General features: G+C 42.2%; 1 protein-coding gene across 2 annotated transcripts in view; it reads right to left on the bottom strand.

Annotated features, from left to right (window-relative positions):
• Positions 1 to 15,251, bottom strand: part of GRHL2 (grainyhead like transcription factor 2) — a 171,275-nt gene extending 156,024 nt beyond the window's left edge. The window contains exon 1 of one of the 2 annotated variants that reach the window (XM_078441880.2): positions 14,681 to 15,251. In XM_078441880.2, the coding sequence (XP_078298006.1) occupies positions 14,681 to 14,700 (20 nt within the window). In that variant the 5' untranslated portion in view covers positions 14,701 to 15,251. The remainder of the gene's footprint in view (positions 1 to 14,680) is intronic. The other variant, XM_078441881.2, reaches the window with a different exon arrangement.
• Between the last annotated feature and the right edge of the window lie 8,553 nt (positions 15,252 to 23,804).

Here is a 23,804-nt window from a genome sequence, read left to right as displayed (position 1 = left end):
AGACAAGAGACCATGGCTGGACATTCTGCTGACTCTTCCTAGTGGCGCCAAACTCTTTATAAAACCCCATCAGGAGATTTTAAGATATCAAAATACTATATATATTAAAATCAAAACATAAAGCTCTCCTGAGACAAAAAAGACAATTTGAGTAAATGGAAAGAAACACAGTCCCAAATAACTTACCACTTTTACCCTATCAAACTGGCAAATACTAAACAGAGGATAATATGCATTGTTGGGGAAGGAACTCGGAATCTGACTCCCTGAGATACACCGTTGGTGGGTGTTAATGAGAAGAAAATATCTGGATGGCAATTTGGAAATATGAACCAAATTGTCTTTGAAAAGAGCATACCTTTGATCAGGAATGTCTATTCATTAGAACATATTTTAAGGACATAACTAAGAAGTATATGAAGATTTAGCTCTGAGGATAATCATTCAAATATTGGCTTTTAATAGTAAAAAACTGAGAAAAAAAAACCTAAATGTATGATGACAGGGAACTGCTTAATTTGGGCATCTCCATTCCATGCAAAACCATGGGCCATTAAAAATATTTATCATGAGGGGTGCGTGGGTGGCTCAGTCAGTTAAGCCTCTGACTTCAGCTCAGTTCATGATCTAGTGGTTGGTGGGTTTGAGCCCTGCATCAGGCTCTGTGCTGACAGCTCGGAGCCTGGAGCCTGCTTGCGATTCTGTGTCTCCCTCTCACTCTGACCCTCCTGGGCTCACAACCCTGTCTCTCTCTGTCCCTCAAAATAAATAAACATTAAAAAAAATTTTTTTAATATTTATCATAGAAAGCTATCCACGATCAATATTAAAAACATGTTATTAAACAGTATGTAAATTACTATCTCATCTCTGTATACATAGTATATTTGTATGTACATACATGGAAAAGACAGTAAAATATCCACGTCAAAGTGTTAGCAGTGTTAACATCTCCAAGTAATAGTATTTTGGTTTTTTTTGTTTTTTAAGAGAGAGAGAGAGTGAGCAAGAGGGGCAGAGGGAGAGAGAGAGAATCTCAAGCAGACTCTCGCTCAGCACTGAGCCAGACATAGGGCTTCATCCCATGACCTGAGCCAAAATCAAGAGTCAGATGCTCAACTGACTGCGCCATCCAAGTGCCCCACTGAGTGGTAGTTTTGAAAGAAATCGTATATTCTAATGATTTTACAATCAATTATGAATTAATTACCTTATCAAGGGTCTTTCCCCCCCCCCCCCAAGGGTCTTTCAAATAACCTTAAAACTAAGGCTAAACCAAAAGAAAAGATTTTAACAAGTCCCTAAAGGTTAATCTCAAACTCCCAAATCACAATTTGAAAGCCATGAAAGTACTCACACACATACAAGAGCTGTACTATTTGTCACCAAGAAATGTAAAGCTCTGAACATTGTTTACATCATGAAATTAAATGACAAACAGGAAGTTGGGGAAACGATAGCCAGAATTTTGATAAAAGGGTTAATAATTATAACTGTGTAAAAAGCCCTCACAAATCAATAATAAAAATGTCAGCATCATAGATGTTTTTTATTTTTTTAATGAGTGAAAAAATAAGAAGAGGGCCCTGCTAACCCATATGGTACATTTGTACAGATGTTGGAAGGTGCCCTTTTCCCTGGGCAGAGGCCCAAGGGAAGCATGGCTGGAACTCAGCCCCAAGGTCCCCTCATCCAAGACACCACACAACTGTAGCTAGGGCAAGAGCCAAATCTTTAATAAAAAGAAACATAAATGACCAATAAACATCTGAGAAAATGTTAACTTCCTTAATTACCTTTTTTTTTTTTTTTTTTTTTAATTTTTTTTTTTCAACGTTTTTTATTTATTTATTTTTTTGGGGGGACAGAGAGAGACAGACAGAGCATGAACGGGGGAGGGGCAGAGAGAGGGAGACACAGAATCGGAAACAGGCTCCAGGCTCTGAGCCATCAGCCCAGAGCCTGACGCGGGGCTCGAACTCACGGACCGCGAGATCGTGACCTGGCTGAAGTCGGACACCTAACCGACTGCGCCACCCAGGCGCCCCAACTTCCTTAATTACCAAACTGCAAGTTAAAACAAAAGTACCCTTTTATTTTGCCTCTCGAGTTGACAAAAAAATTGTAATTCTCATTTACTGAGGACATGATGTGCAAAAGACACTCTCCACCACTGTAGGAAGGAAAGGCTCTACACTCTTTCTAGCAGTCATTTTCAAATTACAAATCAAGAACCTAAAAATATTTATGTCTTTTCATTTTTATACTTCCAGAAACCTATTCTGAAGTAATAACCAGAGATACAAAGATTTATATACAAGCATGATTTATAATAATGAAAAAGTAAAAACAGCCTAAATAAAAATAGAAGATGGCTGATTTCATCTTTAAGTGTTATGTAGAATACTTAAGAAACAAGTAAAATGCTAATAATAGAGCATTAAATGGAAAGCCCTGAATGGCATGAATGTTGTAAAAAGGGCGGATAATAATTTATATATTCTTTTATAACCACATTCATATGCAGGCACTTACTAGACACTGTAAGAAAATATACAGTGTTAGGATCCTGGAATTATGAATGATTTTTCCTCTATAACTTTCTCTAGTTTCCAGTTTTTCCTAATGACCATATATTATGTTCATAATCAGAAAGTCTCCACCCAAAATGGCACTTAAACACACACACACACACACACACACACACACACACACACACACGTGAAAATGCAGAAGTACACTATAAAATAGTTACGATGAAAGTCAGCCTGGGAGATGGCCTTGGAAGCAGTTTAGCCTATCATGCAGAAAGGCTGCAAAACAGTGATTTACAAAATTGTCCAGCCTAGGGTCAGTACAAAAATCTCAGAATCATAACCTTTCAATGTCCTCCATAGTCTAGGAATACTGGTGCAACAACAAAATCTAGTTAGTCCAAAAAGCTCTCAGTGGTGTGTTCAATTTTCACCTGGCCAAGCATGGGTATGCTGCAATAGAAAAACTTGCAACTTGTAATTAAATGTATCCCAGGTATCTACCACACAGGTATTTCATTGTTTAGGAAGGATCAGGAAGACAAAAAAAAAGCATACAGGTCTTTTAAATGAGTAAAGAGAGAAACAATCACTACCCCAGTCTATTTCAACCTCAGGATACTAGAAGTGATCAATGAATCGTGTACCGAGATTTGCGGGCAAATTCAAAAAGCAAATTTGTGGTTTCACGTGGCTGAACAGAATACAAACCACACCGGTTAGGCTGTTTACTAAAATTGACAACAAATACGAATAAAAAGACAAACTGTAGCCCTTCGCTCCTGGCTCCCACAAGCCCTGTAAGAATACGTGCTTTTATTTAGACTTTGAACATTCAAAGAATATAACGATTTTTGAAAATGTAAGATACAGTATTTGAGGTCTGATGAATTTCTGCACTATAAGAAGGAACATATGGGGGAGGGGAAACCAGGTAGGCATGGGAGAGAAAGGGGCAATTGCAAATTTCACTTTTGAATCCACAACCAAAAGATACACTTACCATGAGTTTCTGTTTCAAACTCTTGTGTTGATTCCCATAGCCAAACATTGCTTTGGTTTGCTCCTATTTACAGACTTCATTTCCATTTTCAAAAAAAACTCCCTCCACCCTTCCCCCGCCCGTCCTTTTTTTTTTTTTTTTTTTTTTTTTTCTTTCCTTGACAGAAGTTTGGCAACTGCAGTGATTCTGTAAGGCCATTTTCTCCCCCAAGTTCATATTGTGTACTTTTTGTTCCCTACTGTGGATGCTCTCGGGTATGTTGATAAGCAAATAATTTCATATTTTCTACAAAGACTCCATTAAAGAGCCTGCAGGAAATCCAGTGATGCAATCTCATACAGCTTAACTAACAGACTCCAGCGCCCGTCTGGCATGATCTATGTACCAGCTTGTAGAAGCAGGTAGATGAGTCACTCGCTCGGCCCTCCAGGGAAAATGCAAGTCTACGTTATGGAAAAAAATAAATTGTGGAAAAAAATAAATTGTCGTTAAAAAGTAACAGAAACTCAAACTTGCCGACAACTGCTTTTTATTTTTAAAGGAAGTCATATTCTGTGCTCTCCGTGTTCCTCCTATAGCTTAAAAACAACTGGGCTCATCACCAAGTCTCTCCCAAGAACACTCAAGGCAGAGTCTGAGTCAAGGCTGCCTCCTCTACAGAGAATTTTCTCCAAGGGAAACCATGCAGGTACCTACAGCCTACTGAGTGGAAGGAGTTTCTCTCCTTCTTAGTCATTCCCCAGCTTCAAATTATACGAGGGTTGGAAACTCCTACACCCATTTGTTCTATTTTGAAAAATAGCTGGAAGCCGATAATTGGGCAAATCCAAAAATACAAGGTTGTTGAGACATAAACCCAACAAAGCTACAGGTGAGGGAGGCATAGCAGCAGTGAAGTGTACTGAGAGGCAGGGACTTCTTGGGGGGGGGGGGGGGAGCAGATAAATGCTACCCGGAACAAGCAAGCAGGCGGGCTTTTCCATTGTGTAGACTAGGTAAGCGTTATTTTCAAATGTCTCCCTGGTGGAATGACTATTTTACAATGTAACCTTTAAATTTTTCTCTTTTATCACAAAAGCAGTGCAAGCTCACTAAAGCAAACTAGAAACACAAGTAAGAGACAGTAGTATCTATAATTTCTCCAGAGAGCAAACCACTGTTAACCTATTGTGGGGTTACTGCTATTATTATTGATGCTTTATTTTCTCTGTCTGTAAACTTTCCAACACAATACGTCATGAACATTTTCTCCTGCCATTAAATATTTTTAATAGGATTTATTATGCTTGCAGAGAATCGCACCATCTCACTGAGCACAGAAACCAATCCTTTGGAGCTAGGCGCTAGAGGGATTTTCTGATGTTTTGCTTTCAAAAATAATGCTACAATTAATAGTCTTGATTATTTCTTTAAGACAAATCCCTACAACTGGAATCCAGGTGTCCTGTCAACAAGTAGGCCCATTTCAAACGGTTTTACCACACTGCCTTCCAGAAAGTTTACAATAATTTATAATCCTCCTAGAAAGGTATTTTCCTCAAACCCAGTTTTTTATAACTTTTGTGCATTATCTACTCATGTTCTTTGACCATATTTCTATTGAAGCATCTGTCCTTTATTAAAATGCTTTCAAAGATATGTAAGATATACATATTTTTAAAAGGAGACACCAAGACTCCAAAGCAGCTTAAAAAAAAAAAAAAAAAATCGTGGTCTGCAGAGGAAGAAAAATGTATGTAAAGGGACTTGTAACCTAGAAAAAGTCCTCCAACATGAAAATCTTCCAAGAGCTACAATCCATTATCCATTTTGTCCTGGTTAGCAGTTACTGACTTCTGAGAAAATTGACTTCAGAGACCTTAAATCCTACATATCACACAATAGGATACCAGAGGAGATTTTATTCCAGACCTAAATGAATGGTCATTATGTATGCCTGATGTGAAATAATATATTACCTAATAATTGAAGTGAAACCACAGATACTATTCTTATCCTTCTATTATTTAATACCTTTCCTGAACACTGACTAAACTACTGGCTTGGTAATATTGTCTGGCAATAGGTGTCCCTGAATTGTATTTTGTTAGGAGGGAAAAGAGTAGGGAAGAGGAGGAGAAGGGGAGAAGAAAAAGGAAGAAGAAAGGAGAAGGGGGAAGAGGGGGAGGAGGGGAAGGAGGGAAGGGGAAGGGAAGGGAGAGAGAGGTTCTCCCAATTAGCCTAAGGTTCTCAGCTTGCTACATTTTACTGAATGTTCCATCTGTTCTGATATTGCCTCATTCTCACTCAAACCTGCCCAGGGGAACCCACTTCCTAGACTCTCTCTGGAAAGAGTTCTCAGAGTACCTACCAGCTCTTTTTATCTGATTTTCTTGTACCTTTTATCTATCATTCTAGCGAAGCTGTGCGGGGCTCCTCTAGGTAACCCATTGATTTTACTTCCTACCTGCCCATCTGAATTCCACGTGTCCCTCTGAATTTCTCCCACCTGCCGGATGTCTTTGTCATCTTAGTCAGACCACCTTTTATTCTGCTAAAGGGGTGAGGGTGGTTTCGGAGTGGAAGCAAGTCCCATTGTGCCCAGTACTTTCCTATCTTGCTAACACCCTTTACAGTTCCTGCGAGTCGCCACCAGCCCAGAACCCTCTGCAGGGAGAAAATGAGACTCAGAATTTTGCAGCAGGTATTATCCTCAGAGCTCATTTATTTCAATTTTATTTTACAGATGAAAAATAATGAAAAAAGAGTTCTTGGATCTTATCTTATTGGCAATTCAGGAAAGAGGCAAAAAAGAGCTACCTTTGTTCCTTGCGCTTCTTCGAAAAGTTAGATACAAGAAGTACAAAAAGCAGTTATTTTATGGGGCTCACTGAACTGAGAACTAAAAACAATGATTTGGGGTGAGTGTGGGAAGGGAAGTCCATTCTAACTCACACTAATACTATCAGAACCTTAAACAGGCATTTCATGTATTCATGTTCCTATTTTAAAAAGTAAATAGGCAATGCCTCCCCTGTTCCCAATCTCCCTTCCCCAAAAAGCCAGCGTATTTTTTTCAAATTAATCAAAATGTCCAATTTTCAACCCATACTTACAACCTCAACATGCAACACAGAATTAAGAGTGTATGGCACTTTACTTCTTACACCAAACTTTTAGCTCCAAATCCTATCTTGGGTACTCACATGCCCTATGTGATTTCTACAGCCCTCCCTAGCTCTAGGATTCCAGGCTTCAAGTTAAAGTCAGGATCAGTTCCCCAGAAGGATAAATAGCCACACGCCATCCCACAGTAAACCTCAGCCAGGTAGCGCAGCAACTTTCCTCCTACTAAGAAAATGCTGGCAACTCTAACAGTAACTAAAGAACAGTTTCTTCCTGCTTTCTCTTCCTCTCTTTACTGCATTTACTGCACTTGTCTTTTCTAAAACTCCAGTCTGAATTCAGACACCTTAAAAAAAAAAAAAAGACTGTGGCAAGGGGTGGGGGCGGGAAGGGGGGGGTAAGCTATACTTGTACATCCAGCGTTCAGATGAAAGGCGGGCACCAAAGTAAAGAGAAACAGCAAGCAAATCTTGCTGTCTTTTTCTACTCTGGAGGGTGTCTGCATTCACACTTGTAAAGGAAGCATTTCCTTGCGAGTGAATGTGAAGTCAGATCACTTTAAAAGTGCTCCCCACAAAGTTCATTGCCATGTTCATTACAAAGTAAAATAAGGCTCTTCATCCCTGCAGCGATTGCTTTCCACTGAATGCCCATTCAAATGCATAAACAATCTCCATAACCCTACTTATTGTTGAAATGTACATTGAAATCCCCTGAAATGTACCAGCTTTTCCAGGAGTCTCCAAAGAACTCTAAAAATGAGTACTTGTATGGTGTTGTATATAGCAATTCTAAACATGCTGTTTTTAGAAATAATGTTACTTTAATCCTGGTAGTCACCAAAACACATCAAGTTAAACACTGTTTAATCCTCTTCCTACTAAAAATGGGTGGGATGGGGTGGGGGTTGGGAGGTAGATCCTCAAAGAGATAGATACTTTCTTGTTTCTATCCCATTTAATCCATTTTAGTCCAGTCCTTTTTATTATTTACCATTAAAAGACTTACAGCATAAAATATAATTTCCTAGTGATGGATGGATGGATGGATGGATGGATACACAGATCTGAAACAAGGAGCTGGGACTTCTCTAAAGGATGGAAATATGCAGGCCAGGTGGAGAAGAAGGTTAACCCGAACTTTGGGGGCCTCAATTTGAAGACTTGTGAAGCTGTCTGAGGGACTCCCAGGTACATGTTGTTGTTACTGAGCAACGACTAGTCCTCCTGGGCCAAACTAAAAATTCCTATTCAACCTGTTGCTGCTTGCTAAGGAATTTTTCCTGAACAAGTTTGCCAAGCCAATCACTACTCAATTTTAGCTTAGACTTAGTTGTTATAATTGAGCAGGAATCCTTGAATCCCTTTTGAAAAGGAAGAGAAGGTCCACATCCTGATATGAAGCCAGGGATCATGAGTGGAGACTCTAAGTGACTTAGGATAAGGTTTCTCTTATGCTAAGAATAACTCAAAAGTAAACACTTTCCAAGGTTAAACTTAGTTGACTTAAATAAGGCAACATCATTTCTACTACCATCTTCTTAACTCTTGGCTCAGGTACAAGGATGGGATGCTATGCTCCATGTGAATGCTAAGAGAATGCAGTAAAGTTCACTGACTAAAATAGTACCTAAAATCAGATTCACATGTATCTCAATGCATAGACGCTATACATGTGTCCATTTCCACCAAGTACTATAAGAGGAAAAAAACAATCAAGAAAGCAGTATCAGCAGACAGATTAAGGAAGAAAGGAAGGAAGGGAGGGAAGGAAGGGGTACAAATTTGGCTCAGACTAGGGAGGAGGAAGTAAGAGGGAAAATACTCTTTATCCCAACTGTTCATTTTTTAACCAGAAATGTATGCCCAGTTATATCAACGTCACAAAGAGGAACCAAAGCATTTGCTTGAGGCACCTGGGTGGCTCAGTCAGTTGAGCAACTGACTTCAGTTCAGGTCATGATCTCCCAGGTCATGGGTTTGAGCCCTGCTTCGGGCTCTGTGCTGACAGCTCAGAGCCTGGAGCCTGCTTTTGGATTCTGTGTCTCCCTCTCTCTCTGTCCCTCCTCTGTTTGCACTCTCTCTGTCTCTCTCTCTCTCTCTCTCTCTTAAAAAAAAAAAAAATAATAATAAATAAGTAAATAAATACTAAAAAAATTTTAAGTAGATTTAAAAACCTAACATCAAAATAATAATCTTTTTAAAATTATCTATAGATTTCAAACAAATACTTCTTAGGTTACTGAGTATTATTATTTAAATGTGCCTATGTATGTTGGACTTTGCTGACTACTTGTTTAAATTCTCCTTTTGACTGCAGAGTCTAATAGAAATTGCTAGATATAGTGCTTCATCAACTGCTCCAGCACTTACTCTAATCCTCCTTGAATCAGAGGGCACTGGGCCCATTTGGGTGGCCTGATCCTGGTGGTCAGTTTAAAACAGGACCTATTTACAGGACAATAGACAGTATACTACCATCTTATCAGGTAATACTTAAAGCTACCCTTAGCCCTAGAAATGAAACTGCAACCATCATCCCATTAAATCATTTCACCAGGAACAACATCAGATTCGAACTTGTTATCTTTGACCTTGTGCTACCGAATAGAGTCTAAATTCAATGACTATCCCTACAAAAAGGTGCACTAGTTTCAGGTTCTAATGTGAAAGTGCAGAAGGTCAAGGTTGACCTTCTAACTCTAACCTAACTCCCTGGTGAGTAGGCTCCAGCCTAAAATCTGAGCTTGACACTTAGCTACAAACCTGGCAGAGACCCACATGGGTGACATCACTCCAAATGAGGTCCTTAGCAGCTCTGGAAATATATGACCTGTCAAAAGCATCCCATTCTTCCAGAAGGGGCAGTTCAGCAAAACAACGAAAGCAAACAAAATTGACAGGGGGCCAAAGAATTCTTAAACCAAATTGAAATAGTATCAGAAGTTGCTTAAACAGGGTAGCTCAAAGAATGTAAAATAAAGCTCCCAGGTTTCATTTCACTGACACAGTGGATATACACCTGAGTGTGTGCGTGTGTGTGTGTGTGTGTGTGTGTGTGTATGTGTGTGTGTGTATATATATGTGTATATATATGCATATATATATATATACTGAAATATATATATATATATATATATATACTGAATTTATTATTTAAAGTAATGTTGAGTACTCACTTAAAGCATTATTTCACTGACACTATCATAAATGTACATAAAATATACCTGGGACAATTTATAAATTCAGATGCCCTGGCCCCTCTGATTCCATAGCTAGGGGGTGGGACCCAGCAATCTGTAGTTTTACCAAATGCCTCAGGTGATATTTTTGGAATCAGATGAGTTTGGAAAGCAATGATTTAAAGGATTTCTCAGAGATTTCTATTATTAAACACAATATACGTAAAGACAATAGTGTATTTATTAGGCACACATGTAATTTAACTTTTTTTTAAGTCAATCCAAATTCTTATTGTCTAGCATTTTCTTATTTTTCAATATGTTAATTTTGCCTGTATATTAGTTTACTTCATTGAAGCTACCAAGCTAACCAAAGCAGACTGGAGTGTCTCACTTCCAAACACAGTGGATAACTCTTGTTTCCTAAAGGATACAAGTTTGCACTGGATTAGGGCAAGAGGAAGGCAGGAAAGCAGGGTGAGAGAGCAAGCACCAGCTGTCCTTGGTCCCTCTTCTTCTGTTCCAGTTTCCAGGAATCTTCTAGGACATGTGAACTTATTCATCTCTAAATTAAGGAGTATATAGAATTTAATCCATTGTAGGGAAGAGAACACTAGAGCTTAACCATTAAACTGGTGCTACTTGGGGAAAGAGATAAGGCTGATGCTATTAGCTTATTATTTACTCACCTCTCCATTGCCAGAACCATTTATAATTGCCTATTTTTTAAATATACAGATATCTGGACTGTGAAGGAGAGAACTGTTAGTTTACTTCATTACCATTATCTCTCTACCTCTCTGATTTATGGGCTCCTTTCTGAATATGCCAAGGACTCTCCTACCTCAGGGCCTTTGCACTTGCTCTTCCATGGACCTGTACTCTTGACCCAGGTATCTCCAGTGCATCTCATCAGAGGCCATCCCTGACCACCTTATATAAAATAACTCCCATTATTCTTAATCTCTTCGGTCTGCTTTGCTTTCCTTCATATCACTTATCTTTTTTTTTTTTTTTTTTTTTTAATTTTTTTTTTTTTTTTTAACGTTTATTTATTTTTGAGACAGAGAGAGACAGAGCATGAATGGGGGAGGGGCAGAGAGAGAGGGAGACACAGAATCGGAAGCAGGCTCCAGGCTCTGAGCTGTCAGCACAGAGCCCGATGCGGGGCTCGAACTCACGGACCGTGAGATCATGACCTGAGCCGAAGTCGGACGCTTAACCGACCAAGCCACCCAGGCGCCCCTTCATATCACTTATCAACCTCTATTTTGTTATGTATTCCTTCTTGATTGATGGTCTGTTTTTCCCCCCACTAGAATGTAAGCATCATGAGGGCAAGGACTCTGTTCTATTCACTAGTGGGTCTCAATGCCAGGATCAATGCCTGGCACTCAAGATACATTTGTCAAATAAATGAACGGTTTTTAGTGGTTTGAGGAAGATATGATTACTTAATGTTTATGATCTTAAAATACATTTTATATAGCCAAATGGAAACAAACATGCATGTATAAAACTAAAGAGTAAAAAAATTAATTAAAATGTTTTATCCCATTACTTGAAAGTTTATACCACATGAGATATCTATAACTTTGAGCAATTTCTGTTTCTTTTCTGGAATAATCGCCAGACTCCTTAAACCACATTGAATGCCTAAAAGTAATTGTCCCAGACAAAAACGAGGTAAGAAGGAGGATTGATATACCATGATCTGATAATACATTATTATATTTTCTTTGTGATTTTTTTAGGCACTTACCAGGTATTGCCTTAATTACAATTATGTCTGCTCACGTCTCACCTTCCACAGGAATGTAAGCCCCTGGAGGACGTGGCTCATCTTTATACATCTTTTTATTCTCTTATAATGCCTATCTGAATGTGTTGCAAATAGCTGGTAATCAGAAAACATTTGTGTAATGAAAAATACCTGTGGATATCAAAATTATATACATATATATATAATATTATATCCTCAATATATTTTGTATGTTTTGGCAGCAAAAAAAGTTTCTAAATCTATCATTGCCTTGCTAGAATACACAAGCTTGTTGACAAAGATCATAAATCTTCATAAAATTTAAGAGGGAACAGAGAATCTTCAAATATGTACAAAGACAAGCTGTCCTAAAAATACTTTGTTTTAATTAGTGATAGCATCAACATTACAGAACATAAAAAGCAGAACGTTTCAATCTGAAAAGTCCACAACCATAAAAAAGATGATGCTACTTCAGTTCAGACTTGCTAACTGGAATTATCTTCCTCTGCTAACCAAAAGATTACCTACACTTTGATGGGGTTTATGGGAAAATATCCTGTGTGTATTCTTTTAGGTTACTTCTAGAAAACATGCCTCCTAGGTGGTTTTCCCATGAAGCCGATAAAGCTCAAGCTTCAGGACTCTGCTTGCTGTAGCAGGAAGCCCCAGTAACTCACTCTTCTGTCCTTTTTCTTAGCGCCCACACCCCGACCCCACGTAACTAACACACACAATGGCATAAACTTCAGGCCAGCGAATCCGGGACCCACCCCTGCCGGTCCTCGGCTAGAGGAGGACGTTAAGAAAACAAAGGCTATAGTTCCCAAAATTGATCCCAACGATCGTTTATTAATTTCAAGCATTTCTCAATAGCCCAGGCAAAGAGAGGCAATTGGGCTGCAGCAGTCTTTTATGGGTATCATTCTTATTAGTATTACTTTTCCCAGGCTACAAAATTATGTCTTGGAAACTAGGATTAGATAAAAGCTATTTTCCTTAAATATAAGTAACCCCAAATAGTTATTACCCATAAAAATTAAGTAATGCATTGTGCTGAACTTTTCTCAATACTAAATACATCGTTTCTTGGCGCTAGGTCTAACAGGGCAAAAGAAACATCGACCCGTTTTCATTAGGAACTCATTTTGAGTCATGTTGTAATACAAAACTAAGCAGTGCAACCAAATGTTAATCGTGTGATTTAATTAAGGAACTGCAGTAAGTCTTTTCCGATTTGCAACCATTTTTTTGACACGAAGATCAAAACAATCCAAAAAGTTGTGCTGTCATCTCCGACTTCTGGCTACTGGAGTTTTCAAGCTCGAGTAGTGACTTCTCAGAGGCTACAGAGAAAATGTGGCGGGGGTGGGGTGGGCAATACTCCCACAATCACACACCTTCCTATCCCTACCCCCACTCCTACCCTCTTCCAGCGTTTGTTTCCAGGAGTTCTTCCCGTCCGCTGTGTAGCCAGCAGTCCGCTTTTCGTTGGTGGGTAAAGCGGTACCAATATCTGGTAGGGTTTTGTTGTTGTTTTGGGTTTTGCTTATTTTTTATTTTTAAGCATGACAGCCTGTGTTGTTCGATACGCCTACTCTACCAGCGGCTTTACTTTGAAGATGGACCGCCCCTCCACCTCTGGACAGGTCCTTCGGGCATTCCTGTTGCCCACTCAGGGTCCGTCAGTTTGGGACTGGCCCCGGGCCACGTCAGGAGAGGGTCCGACGGCGTCCCGGCGCCCTGGCCCCGGCGGAGACACCCTCAGGAAGGTCTCCTTGGGGTGGCCACGACACCAGAGCAAAGTTACCAGGCAGCAAGGTGGCCCGTAGGCACTTCCAAGAGGACTCAGCCAGTTCCCAGCCAGGGACGCGCCCGAGAGGGGGAAGGGAGTGTCGCCACTTAATCCCAAGAAAGGCCGCGGGACCCACCTCCGGCTCCCTCCCGCTCCCGCCCTCGGCCCCACCTCCCCCTGCTAAGCACAAAGCCGTCCCCGAGGCGGGGGCCAGGCCTGCGGGAGGCCGCCTGGACGCGACTGGACCGGGGCCCGGGGCCCGGCTACCCGCGGCGCGGGCCGCGCAGGCCGCCGATCCCGGGCGAGCCCAGAGTTCCCGTCCCGGACGGAAAGGACGCACTTGCCCGCCCTGCCTTCGAGGCGCGGGAAGCCGGGCCCCGCCGCCCCGAGCCCTCCGAGCCCCCCAGGAAGGCCCGGCGCGACCCTCGCTGCCCCGCCAGCCACCCCAGAGGTGGCGGCCGCCGGCGTGGAGCGCCAGGGCCCGGCGGGCCGCGCCAGGGCCCGGGGCTCGCAGGGGCGTGCACACGCCGTCCGGACGTGGGTGAATCAAGTCGCAGGCGGCCTTTCCCGCCCCACGGAAGTGCAACATCGGGGCCTCAAATCAATTCCCCTCATTTCCGTAGGGCCCGGTCCTCCCGCACCTGCGTGAGGCGCCAAACACCGCGGGAGCGTGGGGGAGGAGGACGGGGCGGGGGCTGGAGCCCCGCGACCCCGCGCCTCGCCCCGGCCCAGGGGCGCACACGCGGGCGCGCACACACGCACTCTCCTGCCCCAGTGCGGGAAGATGGCCGTTTCTGCGCCAGGATAAAGGCTCTTTGTTGCGCGCACACAAAAGCGGCCAAGACCCGCTCTTCTCGCAGGCCCTTTGCACACCTCGCAGGAACTCGGCTGAATTTCCAAATGGCCTTAGCAGCCTGAAAGCGGTAGGAGCAACTAAAGAGAGGGGGGAATAACAGGCCTCCCGCCCTCATCTACCAAAACCTCTGTCAATATGCAAGTATTCGCCCTGGGAGACGGGAGGTGAGACCATTCGCAAGGGAGGAAGAAAAGAGGAAAACCTACTTTGACTATCAAGGCCCAAAGGGGGGATTAAACATTCACATTCTTGTAGGGTTTCTCCCCTTAACCAGGGTAGAAACACAATCTGGAGAAGTCTGGATACACCAAAAAGAAAAAGAAAAAAGAAAGAAAAAAAAAAACCAACAATAGCAACTTAAAAAACAAAAACAAAAACATAACAAACCAGTTGCCATCAGCCCAAAGTGGTAGTAGCAGCAGCCGGCGCGTGTGATCCACTTACTTGTCCGACTCTTGTGACATGTTTGATCCAATGAACTCGCTCCCCTTTTCCTGGAGCCTCAGCCTCTGGTGAAACTGGACTTTCAAGTCTGTGCAGGTGAAGGTGTGTGAGAGCGCCCGAGATGGCAGAACAAGAGCTACAGGTAATTCTGCTTTTCCGTCCCCCCTCACCACTCTCGCTCGCTCGCCCGCTCGCGCCCTCACCTAGCCGGAAAGGTGGGATAAGGGGGGGCCCCTCACATGGGGCCCGAGCTCGGAGGCGGCCGGGCGGCGCGGAGTCCTCCTGGAAGGTGGCAATGGGCAGCCACAGAGCAGAAAGTGGCGGACTTGGGCGGCCACAGGTAACTTTCTCGCAAGGAGCTGAATTCTTTCACTAAAGGATACAAGCCCGAGGGACGAGCTGCGCCGTGATTGGCTGCAAAGCTCCCTCAGGTGAGCTGCCATTGGCAGAGGCGCGCTCAGGTAAGGCCCTTCTCCAAGTGCAGGTAACTCACTCCGTAGTTTACCTGAGTGGAGCGGCGGCACGTTTGCAGCCCGTGGGAGCTGAGGGTCATTTGCTAGGAGTAGGCTTCACGCCACGCTTTCCTTCTTCCCGGAGGCCGGCCGCGTGGGGGCGGGGGGGCGGGGGGGTGGGGGGGGAGGGGGCAGGAAAAAAAGAAACACTTGCCACCACTAGGGATTGTGGGTCGAACGGAAGGCCTAAAGGAGAGCTGAACCCAGGTACCCCAGGCCAGCCGAACCGGAATCAAATGGGCAGCACAACCGCAGGGCTTTTAACACACACTTGAAGAGGACTTTTGACATTGTCGGAAGAGTGAGGGACCGAAGTTTACTTTCTGCGCCGAGGGGGGGAAAAACACAAAGATTGCCGAGTCTGTTGTGTAATTGCATTTTTAACATTCTTATCCAGAGCAAACACTTTCCGTGTCCCGATGTGTAAAAGATACCAGGTAGATTACAGATTTTCACATAGGTGAGCATCCTTTCATGAGCTGGCCAGATGGCTAGTGGCGTGGTTTTGATGGGGTGAGGAGATTTGGGGTGAATAGACGCCAAGATGGCCCAGGCCTGCCTCTTCGATGGCAACTCTAGTCTGGGATTCCAGAGCTGCAAACAACCACTGAACCCCTTCTGTAAGCCTGTTGTCATTTGACGTTCCCAGGCAGGCATCAACATTTACATTGTAATTCAATAGAAGCAGCGACTACAAAGGTGCTTTATCCTTCCAGCTTAATATGGTTGCTATGGAAACAGTTCAGGATGAAACTGACTTTTTTGTGGTGCTGTTTCTGTTTGGGAACAACACCAATTACCAAAGGTTTAATTTATAACCACTGTTCCTAAAGAAATATTTGTGAAAGTTCTGACAGGAAATCCAGTCCATACATATGAATAGTAAAAATAAAGAGGGCATGGAAGGCATATCCTGTTTTATTTCAAGTTAATACTAGGTTGCCAGAGATGATACGCAACTTCTGTTTTAACCTTTATGGGTCAGATATTTCCTGAGAATTACATCATGAGACAAGGTTTGGTTGTTCCGTGTTTCACGCTCAGCAAGTGAATTACAAAATTTTGTTCTTCGTTTTTAACCACAATATAAGCATACACACTTTTTCAAGATAATGTAATATTTTAAGACAGTGCAATACCTACCTTTTCCCCACCTTCTTAACCTCCTTTCTAGAGGCGTTCACATTCCACTTTTAGCTGTCTCTTTTGTCGCTGACCTCCCCATTTCTCTTTTTTTTTTTTTTTTCAAGATTTCATTTTTAAGTAATCTCTATACCCACCGTGGGGCTTGAACTCACGACCCCCGAGATCAAGAGTCACACGCTCTTCGGACTGAGCCAGCTGGGTGCCCTGACCTCTCTGCTGCTAAATGATTTATACTGCTGTCTTTTGATTTATCATTTTAGATGTGGTGCTTTGACTACCTGTTGCCTTTAGATAAGGATTTAGCTCTTTCAAAGCCCAGAATCTCCCCTTCCACTGTTCTTCCAACATAGCTCACTCACGGTTGAGGGCCACTAAGTAGCTGATGACTGTGCAAATACCAGTCACAGCAGAGCCAATTAGTGTACTGTGGTTGTTTTCTTTCTTATACAGCCTTTAATCTGTTTACTTTGTTATGCACGTGTTCTTATATTTTTTTCTACAACGTATCTATCAAATGACTATCACATTTATCTTCCAAATGATCAAACAATCCCATTTCCACCCCTCCCCCCCCCCCAAAAAAAAAAAAATCCCTCCAAAAGTTCACTGTCCTCCTGCTCCAAAGAAGATGAATTCCTCTCAGGACCCACTGGTCAGCTGTCATCCTGGGACATTCCTTCATCTCCAGAGCAAAAACCCCATTTCTCTGTCCTACGCCTTCTTTCTTGGTTACCACTTCATTTTCATGGCACATGTTCCAGCCACAAACCAAGAAAAGGTACAGAAGGTAAAACTTGAAATGGCTCTGTTCAACCCATACTTTTTTTAAAATTTTTTTAATGTTTATTTATTTTTGAGACAGAGAGAGACAGAGCATGAACGGGGGAGGGTCAGAGAGAGAGGAAGACACAGAATCCGAAGCAGGCTCCAGGCTCCAAGCTGTCAGCAAAGAGCCCGAAGCGGGGCTCAAACCTGTGACCTGGGACTCACGGGCTGTGAGATCATGACCTGAGCCCAAGTCGGAAGCTCAACCGACTGAGCCACCCAGGCGCCCCTCAACCCTTACTTTAGATGGAAAGTTTGAACAAGTGTAGGATTCTAAGTTGAAATTCTTCATTAATAAGTTGATAAAAATGTGCTCTTTTATCTTCTAATATCCAGTGTTTCTGTTGAAAATTCCAATGGCATCCTGGTTCCCATTTCTTTGTGGCCTGGAATTTTTCTTTCTAGAAACTTGGAGAATAGTCTCTTTGTTTCTAATATTTTGAAATGTCATAATTATGCTCCTTAGTTCTCTAGTATTGTAAAATTTCACCGCGTTGAAGGCTTTCATCAAATGTTGCAAACCGTTGACTCTCCTTTCATGCTTAAGAATGAGGTCATAAAACCCCACCAGAAACTATGTGTGAGGATGGGAAGGAGTGGGCTTGCTGTATGGTGATCAGGTGGAGGCTGTTTATTCTATAGGCTCTTCTCTTTTCAGCTCTTTAGTTTCTCTGGAGAAGTATCTGCAATCTCTTGCCTGAAGTGACATTCACCTGGCTGCCAATATTCTGGAAGCAGTTCGGGGTTGGGGGGGTGGTGGGGGGGCGCCAGGTGAGTCACAGCTTACTACGCAGTTTTTCGTGTTCTTTTCTTTCCTGTAGGTGCCTTACTCCTGCCTTTCTTCATGCCTCGTGTACAAGTCTCTCTGCTGTTTCTCCAGCTGGAGGTAATCACCCAGCTGCAAGAAATGGGACAGGGGACCTGAAGGCCTAACAACTCCAAATGCCCGCATTCACTCAGGCCCCAGCCTCTCACCTCTTCCTCACTTCTGGGATGCTGGGACCTCTCATCAGCATTTTCTTCTGATGATCTCTGGACCCAGGGCACTCGGAAGCACAGTAGCATAATCTGGGCTTTTTCTGTACTGACCTCTAGGAAGACATGCGAGTGTAGCTTTTGCTGTTCTCTTAAAGCAGTTCCTACTGTTCCATCCACCCCGTCGCCCAGAATTGTACTGAAATATCTTTTGCAGATGACCCTTCCTTCATCCCCTTTGTTCCCGTGTATTTATTTTTTATGTCCCTTTACTGTCCTTTTTAGGAGACAATGAAGATAAACAAGTGTGAGTCCATCTGTCATCTTTAATTTGCAGCTACTTAAAAAATTATCCAAAAGCTTGTATCAAACTGTCCGGCATTTATGGCCAAACCTTTCTTTTTATTGGTCCATGATGGTCAAGATTCCTTTCTTCTTCTCCAGATTTCTTCCTCCTTCTTCTTCTCCTTTCTTCTTCTTCTTCTTCTTCTTATTCTTCTTCTTCTTATTCTTCAGTCCCCAACCTAGTGATTGTTTATATAATGGCTGACGACTGTCTTTACTTGGAACAATTAGCACATAAAAAAAAAAAAAAAAATGAACCTGGTATTTGCCAAAGTACACGTCACAGACTTCAAAGTTTCAGCACAGTGTAGAGCTTTGGTTGTCACTTTAGGTGGCAGCAACCAAGTAAATTTCCAGATAAAAAGCTAGTGATAAAAGGGTATTGCTTTTACACCAAACCATTTCATTTATAAGATTAAAGTTGTAGTTAAATTCCCAGCCAAGAAAAATGGAATTGCTTATTTTTTATTAGTAATCATTAGCGCGTGTTATGACGGCTAATCACATTTTCCTAAAGTAAAACGTTTAGTATTTGATACTAAATTGTTGTTTCATTATGGTGAGTCTATTACAGTGAGACTTTGGGAGAAGGATGCCCCTTCTGCGGCATCTGGGCAGAAATACCGAGTTTTCAAGGGCTACGGTTCTCATCAGACAAGTCTGGCTGCTGCTTGTTGGCCCCCTACACGTTACCATACACGGACCACTACAGCCTGTCTGTCGTTGAATCTGTTGCAGAACCGTGTTTTGCACTATAAAAACTCGAACTTGTTTGATTGGCTTCCCAAGAGGAAACCTTGGGAAGAATGAAAGGTACCCTGGATGCCTACATTTGAAATCAACATATAGATTTATAACTTAACCAACTGAGCGGTAAATAGTACTTTTCTTGCAGTTTGGGGGCCACTTCTGTTTTTCCTAGTTGCATGGATATGTATATCTGCATCGACATTTACTCCTGTGAAGGCTCTTGAACTAGTGGTGTGGAATTCAGCTAATAGTCAGCTGGGGTTTGCATACTTCCTTCAGGAGAGAACTGTTTCCTGGGCTGGCCATTAGTAAAACTCGTGGTCCTGTTAAAACAGGGTGCACTGAATACATGTGTTTACTTCTTCCTGCAGTCCCACTGATAGAGGAGTAAGAGAAGAGACGAGGAGGTTAAAGATGACAACAAAATCGGGGAAGCGGGACGTGACTGCAGGAGGAAGGAGTGACTTAGCTGAGCTGAGAAGAAGGATGACCCTGAGGAACTAGCCTGACTAGTCTGTAGGACCTCATAAGGCAGAGCAATCAAATTTCCAGTTATCATTGAAGGTGGGAGTGAGTGGTAGGGCTGAAACCAGAGGGACTGATTCAAAATCTGGATACAAATCTGTTAGGACCCTAGGTCCCCACCCCCACCGGCATAATCAAGCTCCCATCTGTATTGGTTTACTAAGGCTGCCATAACAAAGTACAACAGACTGTGTGGTTTAAACAACAGAAATTTGTGTTGCATGGGTGGCTCAGTCAATTAAGCGTCTGACTCTTGATTTCTGTTCAGCTCACAGTCGGTCGGTAGGTCAAGCCCCATGTTGCGTTCCCTGCTGAATGTGGATCCTGCTTGAGATTGGGATTCTCTCACTCTCTCTCTCTCTCTCTCTCTCTGCCCCTCCCCCATGCGTGCTCACTCTCTCGCTCTCTCAAAATAAATAAACATTTAAAAAAAATATTAAACAACAGAAAATTATTTTGTCACAGTTCTGGAAGCTGGAAGTCCAAGATTCAAGGCTTGTCAGGGTTGGCTTCATTCTAAAGCCTCTTTCCTTGGCTTCTACATGGCTGTCTTCTGGCTTTGTCCTCAAATAGTCTTGTCACTGTGAATGTACATCTGAGTCCTAATTTTCTCTTCTTTTCTTAACTTTTTTTTTTTAAAAAAGATTTTATTGTAAGTAATTTCCACACCCAAAGTAGTGCTCACACAACCTGGCGATCAAGAGTCGCATGCTCCACCAACTGAGCTAGCCTGTTTTCACGAGGCATTAGTTGTAATGGATTAGGACCCAGCCGTATGATCTCATTTTATGTTAATTGCCTCTTTAAAAGCCCATCTCCCAACACAGTCACATTCTGAGGCACTGGGGGTTAAAGCTTCAGCACATGAATTTAGGGGAGACACAGCTCAGCCCACAAACCCATCCCTCTTCCATGGCAGGAGACAGAAGTGTCAGACTGAACCTGGAAGACTTGAGGCTTGGGTACATCAGTCATCAAGAGTGAGGCGTTGGACTGAATAGCCAGGGGAGTAAGTGAAAGACCATATGCTAATTAGGGAGATACCATCTCCTGGCTCTCTCCACCTAGCTTAGGGAACCTGGAGCAAAGCTTATACCACCACCACCCATGCCTGCCCTCCATCAGTCAACAAGTCCTGTCCTCACCCAGGCAACTTCTAATAAGCTTTTTATGCCATGCTCTTAAGTATAAATACGAAGTCAATGATTGCCACACCTTTGAGAAGAAAACCTCCAAAATGGAGTATAAAGGCCAGAGCAAAAATGTAATTAAGAGAGTGATTTTGGAGCACCTGTGTGGCTCGGTCGGTGAAGTGTCCGACTTGGGCTTGGGTCATGATGTCGCGGTTTGTGAATTCAAGCCCCGCATTGGGCTCTGTGCTGGCAGCTCAGAGCCTGGAGCCTGCTTCGGATTCTGTGTCTCCTTCTCTCTCTCTCTGCCCCTCCCTGACTCATGCTCTGTCTCTGTCTCTGTCTCTGTCTCTGTCTCTCTCTCAAAAATAAAAACATTTAAAAAAATAAAATAAGGGGCACCTGGGTGGCGCAGTCGGTTAAGCGTCCGACTTCAGCCAGGTCACGATCTCACGGTCCGTGAGTTCGAGCCCCGCGTCGGGCTCTGGGCTGATGGCTTGGAGCCTGGAGCCTGTTTCCGATTCTGTGTCTCCCTCTCTCTCTGTCCCTCCCCCGTTCATGCTCTGTCTCTCTCTGTCCCAAAAATAAAATAAACGTTGAAAAAAAAAATTTAAAAAAAAAAAAAATAAAATAAAAAATAAAAAAATAAAATAATAAAAAATTTTAAAAAGTGATTTTGAGGAAAACAGTACCTTACAGGGATGGGATAAAGATTATATAATTAATATATAAGATATTACAGTCATGAAACAAGAAGAGCATACTATTTAAAAACAATGAAACAATCATCAGAACCAAAATGAGTTTGCAGACATTAAAAATGTAAAAGCTGGAATAGAGCCTTTTATGGTATATTTGAAGACAGAATCTAAGAAACCTCCCAGAAAATAGAATAAAAAGACAGCAAAATAGACAATACAAGAGAAAAAGATAAGAAAATTGCAAGAACAGTCAGGAAGATCTAATATGTGACTAACAGGTGTTTCAGAAAGAAAAAAAATGGAAAAAAATGTTGGGGAGAAAACTTTTAGAGGAAAGATAAAATACTATTTTTGAGAACTTAAGCATTATGAACCTTCTGATTGGTCTGACCATGTAGTGCTCAGTACAGTGGATTCTAAATGATGTAAATTGAGGCAATAATGATTAAATTTCTGGGCTTACCTTTCCAGAGGGTAAAAATAAAATGAAATGAGCAGGGAAACAACTCAGACATAAAGGATCAAGAATCAGAATATATTAGCTTTCTCAACAATACTGCCAGCTTGAAGATATTAAAAGCAATACCTCTGAATACTGAATTCTAGGCCTAGACAAGTTATCAATGAAGAATAAAAGTAGAATAAAATTCCATTTCAGAAATGCAAAGTCTCGAAAGTGCCTCCCATGGACCCTTTCTCAGAAACATAGTGAATAATGTGCTCCATTAGGAATTAGGAGAACAAGGCAGAACCAAGAAAGAGATGGTCTTGAGACTCAGAAAACAGAAAAGGCAATTAGAGGGAGGCCAGAATGATGGCTTTGTAGCAGACTCAGAGAGACTGTCTTTCAACAGAGGTCTCTGGATGACAGTAGGGGGTAGAATCCAATGATTGCATTTAACATTGTGGAAAGTTGTATTGAGAAATTCTTTTGAGGGAGAGGAAAGTCTTAGCAATAGGTACAAAGGAAACTAAGTAGACAGTTAACATTCAGTAGGTCCAGGGGGAAAGAAATTATATAAGAATGGAAATTCGATCATAGTAATCTTAGTATGTACTTGGCTTGACAGCAGATAATAATCATATGATCATAATAATGGAAATACTGAATGGTAATGTATTAAAACGGGTGATAAAAATCGGGAAGGAGGAAGACAATAGTGTCTCACGGGTGAGGAGGAAGTGGAATGTTGTGGCAGAGAGTGATGTCATCTACGATCATAGAAAGTCAACAGTTGTTGCCTAAGTCTCATAAATCAAAACCTAGAGACATAAATATTAACAGTGGCTTAGAAAAATAAAATTTTGCTTTCGTCACCTTAATTTTTTTAAGTTTATTTTGAGAGAGAGAGCGAGCAAGGGAAGGGCAGAAAGAAAGAGGGAGAGAGAATCCCAAGCAGGCTCCGCGCTGTCAGCACAGAACCCGAGGTGGGACTCAATCTCACAAACCATGAGATCATGAGCTGAGCTGAAATCGAGAGTTGGTCGCTTAACCAGCTGAGCCACCCAGGCACCCCTAGTTTTATTCACTTTAAAAAATAAAAGATCTGAAAGTTAACAGCTGCTCGCTTCAGTTCTGATGCTTAATTCTGGCATCTCTGAGATCCTCTGGGTCTTTTTCTGGTGGGCACAGATGATCTCTTCAACTTTAGCCATTGCATCTATGTTTAAGGCAGTAAGAAGGGGAAAGAGACGGTGTCAGCTTCAACTATGCCATCAGTCATGACAGCAATTCCAGCACTGATGTTAGAAGCCTCCAGTGCCTTCATGTCCTCGCCCAGAACTGGGGTCCCACAGTCACCTCCTTCTGCAAGAGTGGCTGGAAACATGGGTATCTAGCTTTCCCAAACCCTCACGTGAACGCAGGCAAGAAAGGAAAAATTGGAAATGTATTCAGGGTCAGCCAATCGGCATATTGTTTAGAAATGTGGAAGTAAATGTTAGCATTTTAGAAAGAAAGCTCATTAAATAAGGTCACCTCTTAGCAGCGGGATTGGGCAGTAGAGTGAAAGTGAGGCATGGATTGGTATTTTTCAATAGCAATACTATATTCTCCATTATTAGTTGATGTGATTATTTGACTTTTAAACCGATGGATATAGTTTTATACACATCTACAACTTAAGCACATACACCTACATGCTTATATGATTTTAATCAAAATAAATTTTGAAAATAAAAGTACGAATTGCAAACATACCATGTTCCCTCTTGC

Source organism: Panthera onca, chromosome F2 (genome assembly GCF_046562875.1).
Source record: "Panthera onca isolate mPanOnc1 chromosome F2, mPanOnc1 haplotype 2, whole genome shotgun sequence".
In the NCBI taxonomy this organism is placed as follows: Eukaryota; Metazoa; Chordata; class Mammalia; order Carnivora; family Felidae; genus Panthera; species Panthera onca.
Note: the sequence above shows the minus strand (reverse complement) of the source record. Positions and strands in the feature narration are given on the sequence as shown.